At 41.9% G+C, this 12,136-nt stretch overlaps 1 protein-coding gene across 1 annotated transcript in view; it reads left to right on the forward strand.

Moving 5' to 3' along the window:
• Window positions 1–893: 893 nt before the first annotated feature.
• Window positions 894–12,136, forward strand: part of MEOX2 (mesenchyme homeobox 2) — a 64,041-nt gene continuing 52,798 nt past the window's right edge. Inside the window, exon 1 of the mRNA XM_035129342.3 lies at window positions 894–1,972. Within this exon, the coding sequence (XP_034985233.1) occupies window positions 1,423–1,972 (550 nt within the window). The 5' untranslated portion in view covers window positions 894–1,422. The remainder of the gene's footprint in view (window positions 1,973–12,136) is intronic.

Consider the following 12,136-nt stretch of genomic DNA (forward strand, 5'->3'; position numbering starts at 1 on the left):
TCCTCTCAGCAGGGCTAGGATCAGGACCATAGGCCAGCTGCTCAGGCCCCAGCATGGTCTGCTCAAGTGCCACCAGCTACAAAGTCCCCCGTGGGGAACTTTGGGAAGCCTTGTGTGGGTGAGAAAGTGGGTGCACAAGAGACAGAGGGCCTACTCTTGTAGGAAGCCCCCTACAACTTCCTCCTCCAAATCCCGCCTGTTCAAAGGGAGAGCGCAGGCAAATGAGCCAAAGGGGAAAACAGCTGCTCTCGGCACGGCAGCCTCTTCACACGGCCACTTTATTTCTGGGTTGGCCTGGCAATGGCGGCTGGTTCGATGGGGAAGTGCGGGTGAGCGGATGAGAGCGGACAAGCCAGTGGGGAAGAAGAGGCCGCGGTCCTGGTCTCCGCTAAGAGGGAGCAGGCCCACAAGGCCGCCCCGAGAGACATTGCGTCTTGCTGCCCGCCAGCCCCACTCTTAGCAAACTCTATCCTCTCCCCCAGAGAGAAGATGTGGCCCAAAAGAGTCACTGCTTGCGCAAAGGTCCAATCCCATTTTGCACTGGACGGCTGTCCCCAAGGGAGATCCTGGCTCTGTCCTCTTGGCCTCCGCTTCCTGGCCTGCCAGACTGGGTCCATGGGCGTAGCCAGGATTTATGTTAGCAGGGAGCAGTATTTTTATTGATTTACTTGATATAGGGGTGGAGGCAGGCAGCTGCCCCCCCTCCTTGCCTACGCCAATGGCTGGGTCCCACCCACCCTGTGCCCCCCAGATATAGGGAGCAGTAACCTCCTCCTCCTCCTCGTGGCACCTGCTCATCTGCGCTCTCCCTCCGGGCCAAAGGGGCGGAAGGAGGGACCCTGGCCGGAGCAGCCGCCCTGTCCGCCTGCCCCATTGGCCCCCTCTGCCACGGAGGAGCGGCGACGGTGGGCGGAAGCGGGTCCCCCCCTGTTCCTGCCCGGGGCTCCCTATCAGCCGCAGCTCGCCGTGCCTCACGATCTCGCCTCAGAGGCTGAGCCAGGGTCAGGGCGAGGGGAGCCGCGGGCGGCCGCTGGGTTGGGTGGCTGCTGGGCTGGCGCGCGGAGGCAGCTCGCATGTGGTCAGTGCCGCCGCGCCGCTAAGCCAGCCCCCGGCTCACGTTACACACTCCTGTATTTATAACCTCGGCGAGCCGCTTCCCCCTCGGAGCACTTGCGCGGGACCACCTCCTTTCTGCCGCCGGCGGACAGCGCGCCCGCCCGACGTCGGGAGCATCCGATCGAGGCCCCACTTGGGCGCACAAGCCCTGGATTATTGTCGAGCGCGCGGCGGCGGCGGCGGCGGCGGCATCCCGTGGCTTCGGGGGTGGCTGGCTGGGAGGAGAACGCAGCGCCCCGGCGGCTCTTGAACCGCGGGCTTCCCTTCGCAGCGGGGCCGCGGCGCGGAGCCGCGTTGCGCGCCGCCATGGATCACACGCTCTTCGGCTGCCTGCGCAGCCCGCACCATGCCCCGGGCCAGGGCTTGCACCCGTTCTCGCAGTCGGCGCTCGCCCTGCACGGCCGCTCCGATCACATGTCCTACCCGGAGCTCTCGCCTTCGGCCTCCTCTTGCATCATCGCGGGATACCCCAACGAGGAGGGCATGTTCGGCAGCCAGCATCACCGGGGGCACCACCATCACCACCACCACCACCACCATCACCAGGCGCAGCAGCAGCAGCAGCAGCAACACCAGTCTTTGCAGACGAACTGGCACATTCCGCAGATGGCTTCGCCGCCGCCGCCTCCCCCTCCGCCGCCGCCCTCCTCGGCCAGGCACAGCCTGTGTCTGCAGCCCGACTCGGGTGGACCCCCGGAGCTGGGCAGTAGCCCCCCGGGACTGTGCTCGAACTCATCCAGCCTGGGGACCAGTACCCCGACGGGGGCGGCGTGCGCTCCGGGAGATTATGGCAGGCAGGCGCTGTCGCCGGTGGAAACCGAGAAGCGCGCGGGCAAACGGAAAAGCGACAGCTCAGGTAAGCGCGCCCCTCGTCTCTTTTCTTGGGTGGGTGGGTGGGTAGGTGGGTGCGGGGGGCAGGAAGGGGAAACCCACCCCCGGGTGGATCGGGCTGTTGGCGAAGAAAGTGGCCTCGTGTGCGCTCTTTTGGTGAGGTTTAAGTCACCTTTGGGGAGACGTGGAGAGCAGAAGCGCTTGACGCATCGCCTTATAGACCTTTCATCGCGGGCAGAGAGATGCAGGGACCATCAGGAGGTGGACCGTAAAATCGTTTGCCGGCGAGGCGGGGTGGAGAGACTTGTTTCGGAATCTGGATTAGCGTGTGCGTCTCTGACACCGGGGGTTCCATTCAGTCCTCCTTTTCCCAGATTTTTGTTTCCCTCCTGTTCGGAGTCGCGGGCTGCTGCGCGCTTTTGGAAGAAGTGCCACTAGCAGTCATGGAGCCCGTTGCCCTTTAGGGCTGCCTAATATATAGCTGAACCATTGCAAAATTGGAGACAAGTTCTATCCCTGGAAGAAACTTGTAGTTATTCTTTTGGTTGGTTTTATGGATTAAGAGGGTACACACAAATATGTAAACAGTTTTATGTCTAAAATGAGATAGTAGAAGAACCTGATTCCTGCCTCTAAAAAGCACAAAAACTGATAAATTAGAAGTACATGTTTCTCATGTGTAATGCAGATGTTTACAGTACTACTTGTATAATAGATACGAGGTAAACTATATCATCCAGATAGCACAACTTCTTCAGGTAGGGACTACAAACAGAATAGTATGTGTACTATTTAAATACCCACAATAAATTCCGCTTTTTATACTGTACATAGTCCTCTATACAGAGCATAAAACATCATTTAGGACGAAATAGAATAGAATTTCAATTTTGATCAAGTAACCAATAACAATGTAAAGCAAAAAGTGTAGAATATCTGCAATTACATTTCAGTTCTTAAGACATTTACTTGAAAGTAAATTCAATATATTTAAATTTAGTGGTATTCTGAGATCAAATACACTTACATGGAAGTTTCATTCACTTCAGAGTTTATTTTATATGTCCTATAGTTTTAAAGGTAAATTTGATATGTGCATTTATCTGGATTGCATATCTCCTACAACAAATTCTGTGATTCTGTAAAATGTTTTAAATATGCTGCAAAATTCCAAGTGGGAAGCTAGAAATGAAAGATGTCAGTCCCATAGTAAAACTGCTAAAGGTAAGATGTGTTTGTGCATGCACGAGCACGCACGAGCGCGCGCACACACACACACACACACAGGAAGATAAATGAAGCAATGCTTAGAAAGAGAAAGTAACAGGCGAGTTCCGACAGTATGAAAAGTTCACAAGGAAAGCCTTGACCTTGTCTTGTGTCATTTATTGCTAGAATAAGTAGTAGAAACCTCATATTTGAAATTATCTACATTTTGTAGTTTTATATCCTTTTTGAGCAATTTTCTGTGCCAGTTATTTTACAGTGTTGTAGTTATTATTTCTATCCTGTGATTTATGAAAAAAGGTCTTGCTTATCTGAGAACACTGAATTATCTGCAAACAGAAATTGTGTATTTATATAAAGAGTGAGTAATTACATATTTTTTCACATGTGTAAGTTGGTAATTTATTTATTATTTCAAGGAGAAATAAATTTTAATTGGCAGAAGAACAAGAAGAATAACTTCTTACAATGCAAAATTTTAAGAAAACGGCTCATCACAATTTGAGGAAAATATTAATATTTAGCTTTTATTGAAATCCAAAAACTCATATATTTAAAGTTGAATTGCATTTAGTAATATTCTGTAATACAATTAACCCAAAGTAAAAACACAATCCTAAATGTATTCATAGGAACAGGAATCCTGTTTAGGATTACAGCCTTAGATCCAGGTCATATCAAACATTACCTAGAAAAAGCAATTTAGTGAAGCTGACTTCCCAGTAATCTGTCTAAAATTGCTGGCTTAAATTTGTCTAAATTATCAAAATTCTTCACTATTATAGACTTCATTATGCAAATGCTGCCTTCACGGATGGCTTCTGTGTATTTCAGAACAGTACACAGTATGTAACAAAACGTGTTTAACAATGGATGGCAATTACCAATATTAAATTAGAACAGTTACATAGTTTTGAACATTTCAAAAGGTTTTTTGGCAGAATTTTATTCAGTATGTAAATTATATATATATATATATATATATATATATATATATATATATATATATACTGCTTCAAATCGGTGTATCTTTCTGACATAATTGAAATAATGATTTTTGTGGGGGTCACTTTCCCGTACAAATAGAGATTAGACTTCAAATTGCTATTTAATTTTCCTTGAAACTTGAACGCCTATGGATTAATACCTACGTTAGAAAATTGTTGTGTACAAATAACCAGGACAATGCCTAAGGTGTAGATTCTAAACAGGCATGAATTAGACCACTGCATTTGTTAGAACCTCTATATCCCAAAGAACTCAACAGTCTTTCCCAAAAATGTATCTGCGTGTATTTACAGTGGTGTTGACAATGAACAATTGTAAGTAATTTTCTTCATCTGGCATCACAGTTGTACAAATTTTTCTCCCATTAGAAATCCTGGCAGTAGCAAAAGCAACGCGTTTGTGTTTCGGTACACTGGTAGTTATAACTTGCAACAGTAGGTACATTTGCAGAGCAATGAATAGACTAAATTTTTGCCCTTGTATTGACTTTCAACAGGTTAAAAGGACCTCTGTATTTGACTGGTTGCAGTAGCATCACAGGAAACTGTCATCTGTTTCCAACATGATCTGTACATGATATCAGGATGGGAAATTCAGTCATCAAAACTAGCAGACAACTGCTGACAGTTCCTCCATGTGTCTGCAGTAGCTCCCTTCTGATAGTATCTTTCGCTGATGTAATATAACTTAGCATGAGAAAAACAACAATCTTTAATCAGTTTAACTTCTTTCCTTTTAAATGATCTATGTCGTCCATCACTGCACTTCTTTCATATCAAAACCTCTGAATTCAACGCTGTAGTGCTGAGCATTTTTGTAATAATTGTGGGTATATGTTGCAAACAAATTTAAATTTAAATGCGGGGGTTAATTCACCTATGTTAATGAGGATAACAATGGCCAAGTAGAAGCCTTTATTCATTTTGTTTAACATTTATTTATTTGATCTGTCATGCAAAATGAATCCTTACGTATGCTACAATTTTCATCTCTAGCTTTTTGTCTACACTTACTGTATCTTTATTTCACTGTTCGTTAAAATGTAGTTTATAGTTAGAGATGAATACAAGCAATCCACTATTACAAAGGACTTGCACTTTATAATCAAGCCGGGCCTGTTTAATTCAGTGGTTCTTGCTTTACAAGTATCAAGATGGAGTTTGAAATGTAAATCATTTTATTATTTATTTTGGATTGCTTCTTGACCCAACTGATAAGCTGCACTTAGAGCTTCTTAAATATCAGATATTATCAGGGAGACTTGAATGGATAAATGTAATAAGAAAGCAATTTTATAAGAATACGGAAATACCTTTTTTATTATTTGATAGCATTTTGAATAATAACAGTTACATATTTAAGAAAGTGCATGTTGCGGGGGAAAACATTTTAAAAATAAATAAATAAAAGTCTCCAAGTGGCTGGTCTGTTCTTAGAATTCATTTAATACTGGCAACAAAATTAGGCATTTGCAAACTGTTGAATGCTGAGCCAACTAAGAATTTGAGGAAGGGTGGGCAATATGCAATATGGAAGCAGAAATTAATATTCAGTAATATTAAATATATTAATCCCAAAAGTAAGCAAATGATACCTGAAGAAGTGTGCATGCACACGAAAGCGCATACCAATGACAAATTTAGTTGGTCTCTAAGGTGCTACTGGAATGAATTTTTTATTTATTTTTTGTTTTGACTACGTCAGACCAACACAGCTACCTACCTGTAACTATTTTTCCCATGTTCGCGAACTATTTTGCAACCCTGAGATCCAAACTTAAACTACCACATGCTATCCTCACATCACACAGAATTAGGTATCCTTAAATCCATTGGAATCAATGACTGATAATTCTGTAATAATCTGTTTAGAACCTGGTACATACTACTGTTGCACAATTTCAATTTAGCGACCTGGAGTCTTGCATGAATTCCAAACGTTGTGCAGCGGTAGCATTCGATGGATTACTTCCAAAATATTTGCTATACTGTAATTTCCAAGAAATGCCTTTTAAAAATACATGCACCAACATACTTATTAAAAATATCGCTTATGAGAAAATGATTTGATAAATGCCTGTTAATAGTGTGATTTTTTTGTTACTTTTAATGATGACTCTCCAAACATCAGAGTTCTCAAACTTTTCAGCATGCTTCTACAGTACAAGCACAATATATTTGCTATGTGTGTTTTTCTTTCAGACAGAGCTAATTTGTTCATTATGCTTGTTTTTTTATTATTATCATTCATCTTGAACAAAAACACCAAAATCCTATAGGCCAGGAACCAAAGATGCCATACAGGCGCATCTTAAGAGTAGAATCCAAAGAACAGCACAACTCGTTCCCCATTCTCATGGGGGACATTGGGCTTGTGTTTCTCAAACATCACCTCTCCATGCCAAATGGCAAACCACTTTTGAAATTAAGGGGACTTTTAAAAGCACATTTTATATGGCACAATGGGTGGTCTGGTGCTCAAAGAAGAAGAAATTAAAATCCCCACATGTCCCAGCCTTTGGCATACCTAAATTAGTTCTTTTAACCCCAGCCAAGGCCATATGTGTGCCCAGTGGTATTTCCCCCCCCCCCCCTTTGGAGCAGCAGACTACAACGCCATATTATTACAAGCTGCTTTTGAAAGCTTCCCTGAATTCAAAAGTAGCTTTTCCTGTAGTCTTTGGGGTTGCTTTCCAATATACATGAGCCCAAAGTAAACTAGTTATCACAAAGAAAGAGAGAGGGAGCGATGTATTGTACATATGTCTTGATTCAGGCCAAAATTTCGGCTTAATTAGATTAATCAAATACTTCACTGGTAACATAGTAACTTTAAAACAATTCCTATAAATACAGGGTCAAATACAAATCCTACCATTAGGCAGCCTCCTCAGACATGGGTATCATGAAATGGTAGCAAATTGACTATTATGCGATTTATTGTTTTGTTATTGCTGGGGAGGGTGAAAGGTGCTTAGGAGAGTTTCTGCCTCAAATACCAAAATAACTTGGTCAACCTTGATGGGGATGGAGAACTTGCTGTCCAACTTGAGGCAGCTAAATGTATTGGTCCAGCCCTGATAACCCAAATCCAAAATGTGGGATATGACAACAAAGCCCATTGATTACAGTACCACTTATTTCTAGTAGTACATTGTATGTGCGGGTATTCTGCTAGGCATATAGAACTCTGAAACATGCAAGGAAGGGATTTCCCATTTAGAATAGTATGAAACACCTATCTGTTTGTGCGCCTCTGTGATAAGTTCGGAGCTCCTGAATGTGGAAACTGCAAGTCTCCTTGAACTTTATATCTACCATATATTGAATGGAGCTCTAGATTAGGATGGAGGCATTTAGGGTTGGAGTTTCCTTTTGTGAGTCAAAACACAAATAACACAAGTGCCTGCTTTTAAAGGCAAATAATATTGCTTTGAATATGCTTATAATTATAGTGCGAGGCTAATAATTATTCTTAATATGAAAATATGAAATGCTATATAAGTTTCTAAACAAGACATTTTTATTTACAGTATATTTTTCTAATGCTTTTCACGAATATTATAATTACACATTAGAAGATAAGATCATTTTGGTACAAAGTGGTTTTTGAATCAATGTGCAATTCTATGCTCACTTATTTTGGAGTAGCCTCCATTGAAAACAATGCAATCACACTTGGAACTATGCTGTGTGAATGATAAAACCCACTACTTTCCAAAGAACAACTTGAGACATACTCTAGAGCAGTCTTCCTCAACCTGGTACCCTCTAGATCAGGCATCCCCAAACTTCAGCCCTCCAGATGTTTTGGACTATAATCCCCATCATCCCTGACCACTGGTCCTGTTAGCTAGGGAACATGGGAGTTGTAGGCCAAAACATCTGGAGGGCCGCAGTTTGGGGATGCCTGCTCTAAATTTTGTTAGATAACAACTCCCATCAGCTCCAGGTAGTACAGCCCCATGATCAGGGATGATGGGAATTGTGGAACCTCGGGAGAGCACTGGGTTGAATTAGGTAGGCTGTTTGCATGTATACATAGGATTTTAAAAATATTTAGTTTGAACATCTAACCACCATGTCCCTTGTCTTATAATGTGGTGTAAGAAACTATGACTTAAAAAAACACAGTTCAAAAGCATATGTGGGTACTAAGACAAGCTGTGTGCTTTTCTGAACTTTCTCTATGATACATCAAAACAGCTTTAAAATAATTGAAGTGCATTAAAATACTTTTGGAATTTTAATTTGAAAAACTCTTAGGTTGTGGTTCTGAATGCACTTACTAGAGAAAGGCCCGCATTGCAATCCATGGGACTACACTGCTTCCAGAGGACTTGTTTATTCAGCATTCATTGTGATTTGTTTACTAGGAGGTTAGATGATGTTGCACCAAAACAAGTGTTATCCCACACTCTCCAATGCATTTCCACAACACTTTCCTTATCGCGAAAGGTCTGAACTTTCAGCGGAAAGGATATGTTGCGGAAGTCTTCCCGACCCACTAATTGGGTAAGCTAAATTTGCCAGTATGAAACTGAATCTCACCTGCAAACAACATAGCTGCCAAGTTTTCCCTTTTCTCACGAGGAAGCCTATTCAGCATAAGGGAATTTCCCTTAAAAAAAGGGAGAACTTGGCAGCTATGCAAACAATGACAGTCAGTAAACTTGTGTAAAGATTGTGCTGTATAATCTCATTTGTGTGGAAGAATAGTACAGTACATGGATTTCAATTGAACTTAATTTTACAAATTAGGGTAGAAGATAATACACTGCCTATGCAAACGGTATGAGATTACTTAGTTCAGTATGAGACCATATAAGACAAAGGCGAGTTAAGTTTTGCTTATGTGTTGACACTTCAAATTACCTTCTGTTTTTATGCATTTTAGAATTAGAATGCTTATCTAGTTTGGGTTTGTCTTGTAGTAAAATGCCTGTAACTGCCAATAAGTCCCCATCTTTAATCTGAACTGGCTAGTAACACACCCAAGCAAAGTTGCATTCAGAAAACTGCACATTTAAGACATAATTAAAGAAAAATGTGTACCTTTACAGTGGTATAGTATAGTTTTATATATACTGCTGGCCCAGAATAATTTTGCATCTGTCATTTACAAATTAAATTCCTTTTGTTTTATCGTTACTTCTGTTTATCCGTTGTCATGTTGGCAAACGAAAATAGAACCACAGCAAATTGAGCATTCCTTAATATTTTTAGGGTCAGGACAAATTGCAGTGTTTTTTAAAAAAAATAAAAAAAGAAAAAGAAAATTCTGGAAAAAAATCTGGTATATAGGCCAATTTCTAAACATTACAAATAGTTTCCACTGTATTTTAAACATAGTGAAAACAATGGATTTTATTTTACCCTGTGCTCTTTCCCTCCAACCGTCATATAAAAGCCAGGATGAACAGTCAACCATAGTAAGGAGCCGCTGCTTAAATACAACTCTATCCGCTGGCTTTGTGCTCAGAAGAGAATCTTATGCAGATTGCTGCAAATAATGTTAGCAACTGCAAATAAGTTGTTGTTTTGAGCAAGCCTACTGGCATACGTGAGGTTTGCGCAGAGATCAGGAATTATCCTCAATAGCAGTGGGTGATATAAGGGGAAGAAGAGGGGCAACAAGCGCTTCGCCCCACTGGGTATGCATGGGCCAGTTTTCTGAACTAGATGAAATACCATATTTGGGATTTATTATTCGCATGGTTCTAAAAATAAGTCTGATGAAGCTCTTCATTTTTAATACATTTTAATGCAGTAAACTGACTTAGTCATACGAAAGCGAGTAAAGTAGGAAAGAATTTATCTGACTTTCAGTATTGAACCTAGTTGTAGGACTTAGGGGTTCTGTTTGGCTGCAGGGTACACAGATGCAGAAAATGCAAGATGGTTCTTTCCTTCTGCTATTAAACCCAATAATTATAAACAAGTTTATTTTCGATGGATATCCTGTTGGTATTGCAGCTTTGGTGAACCTGGGATATGCCTTCAGTTTCAGCAACAGGTGGAAAATAGCGGTAGGAGTTGAGGTGCGCCAGGAGAATAAGGGTGGAGAGTTTATTTATTTTCTTTACTGCAAAATATTATTTTAAAATGTGCTAGTAATAATGCAGAGGCAGTAGAACAGAGGGCTTTAACTCCAAAGCTTAATGTTTGTATATTCCTAATGAGCGTGTAACACAATAACCCATGGATGTTTACAATAGAAGGGGCCTATGCCTCCTATCTTTCAGTCTGCCAGCATTCAAGCAGCTTTTACAGAAGTTGCAGAACCCCTTTAAAACAGTAGAAGAATAGCAAGGCAACCAGGATATTCAAATGAGTTTCAGTATCTATCCTTTTCCATTTGGATCTACTCCACTGCAGCTCATGCTGTTTTTTAACGGAAAATAATAATAATTGGCAATATACTTTTTAATAAAAAAAATTGGTTTCATTGAAATAACTAAAATGTGGTTGGCATCCATCTGTCTCGGGAGACAATGGAGGAGTGCACCTTTGGGGGTGAAGTCAAACTGTCGCTTACAGTGTCTGCTGTGGCTGTAGAGACCAGTACAGGAGAAACATGTTTTATTGTAGCTGGGGCAGATGAAGGTGTCCAGTTGTGCTGCTGCAGATGTACCACGGTCACTGCTCCTCTGGTCACTGCTATGGAGGCAAGACCCGACTGACTGTCTCTAGGCGCCGCGGTTGTCTGCAAGGGATTCCCACGTGGCAGGGTTGATGTTGCTGACCTTCATGTCACGTTTACAGACATATTTGTAACATGTCTGCCACTGGTGCTCAAAGCCAGCTTCCGAAGAACATACTTTGATCATAGTTTTCAAGTTTTCCCTTTTCTCGCGAGGAAGTCTATTCAGTATAAGGGAATTTCACTTTAAAAAAGGGAGATCTTGACAGCTATGACTTTGATTCAACTAATACCACCCAGGGAAACTACCCTGGAAGCCAAATAAGCATTAAAAGAAAAATATTTTGCTAATAAGGAACTTCTTTCTGGTATGACAGGAGGAAAAACTAATGAATACACATGCAAGGTTGTATCCAAGCAAGTCATAATCAGAGTAGAATCAAGGGGCATGATTAACTTAAGTACATTACTCCAGGTAGATAGTAAATCAGTGGGTCTACAATAATTTTCAGCATTGACAAGAGAACTGCAATTTGCACCAGAAATTAAGCCTACCGCATTACTCCCTTAAAAGGAGAAAAATTGTGCTGTGTAGCTCACCGTCAACAATGTATTTAAAAATCTCCAAAGTTTGTCATGGAATTGAAATCTAGTAGCTTTCGTTATGTGTATACAGGTGGAAACAATGTAGTTATAAATCAAGGCTTCCATAAAGTAACTTCTTGTTATTCCCCGTTTGAGTATTACAGCAATGTGCATGTGTTAAAATCTAGTAAATAAATGGATATGTATGGTACAGCGGATGTTTCTTCCTCTAAGAAAGACTTTCAAAATACTGTAGCTAAAGTGGTCCTGGCATAGAAAGGAATATATGGATAGTTTTTAAAACATCTCTGCTGGAAGCAGGGAGAGAGACCATTCTTTTCATGTTCTGTTCTCAAAAATACAGGAGATTTCGCCAGGCTCCTCACCTGCTTATGGGCCAGTTTTTGAACCAGTGGATCTACTGCCAGCTCTTCCTTGACTCCATAATGACCTGTTTCGTTGAGTGGGTTGGTGGTTTCTACTGACTTTGCAGATGGTACGGTAGTTTCCTGACTGCCTGTGCTTTCATCAAGTGCAGCGAGGACTTTCATGGCAGCAGAACTCTCCTGCAGTAGTGTGGTTTGGGGATTGTTCCCTAAGGCTGCAATCCTGAGTCCCGTTACCTGGGAGGATGGAATAGGAATTACTTCTGAGTAGACATGGTTAGCATTGTGCTGTAATTCTGTTCTCTGCTTGTCTTCAGTTTGAAATTATCAAAGATGTCCTT

The sequence above is a fragment of the Zootoca vivipara genome, chromosome 11, assembly GCF_965207765.1.
Source record: "Zootoca vivipara chromosome 11, rZooViv2.hap1.1, whole genome shotgun sequence".
NCBI classification, from domain to species: domain Eukaryota; kingdom Metazoa; phylum Chordata; class Lepidosauria; order Squamata; family Lacertidae; genus Zootoca; species Zootoca vivipara.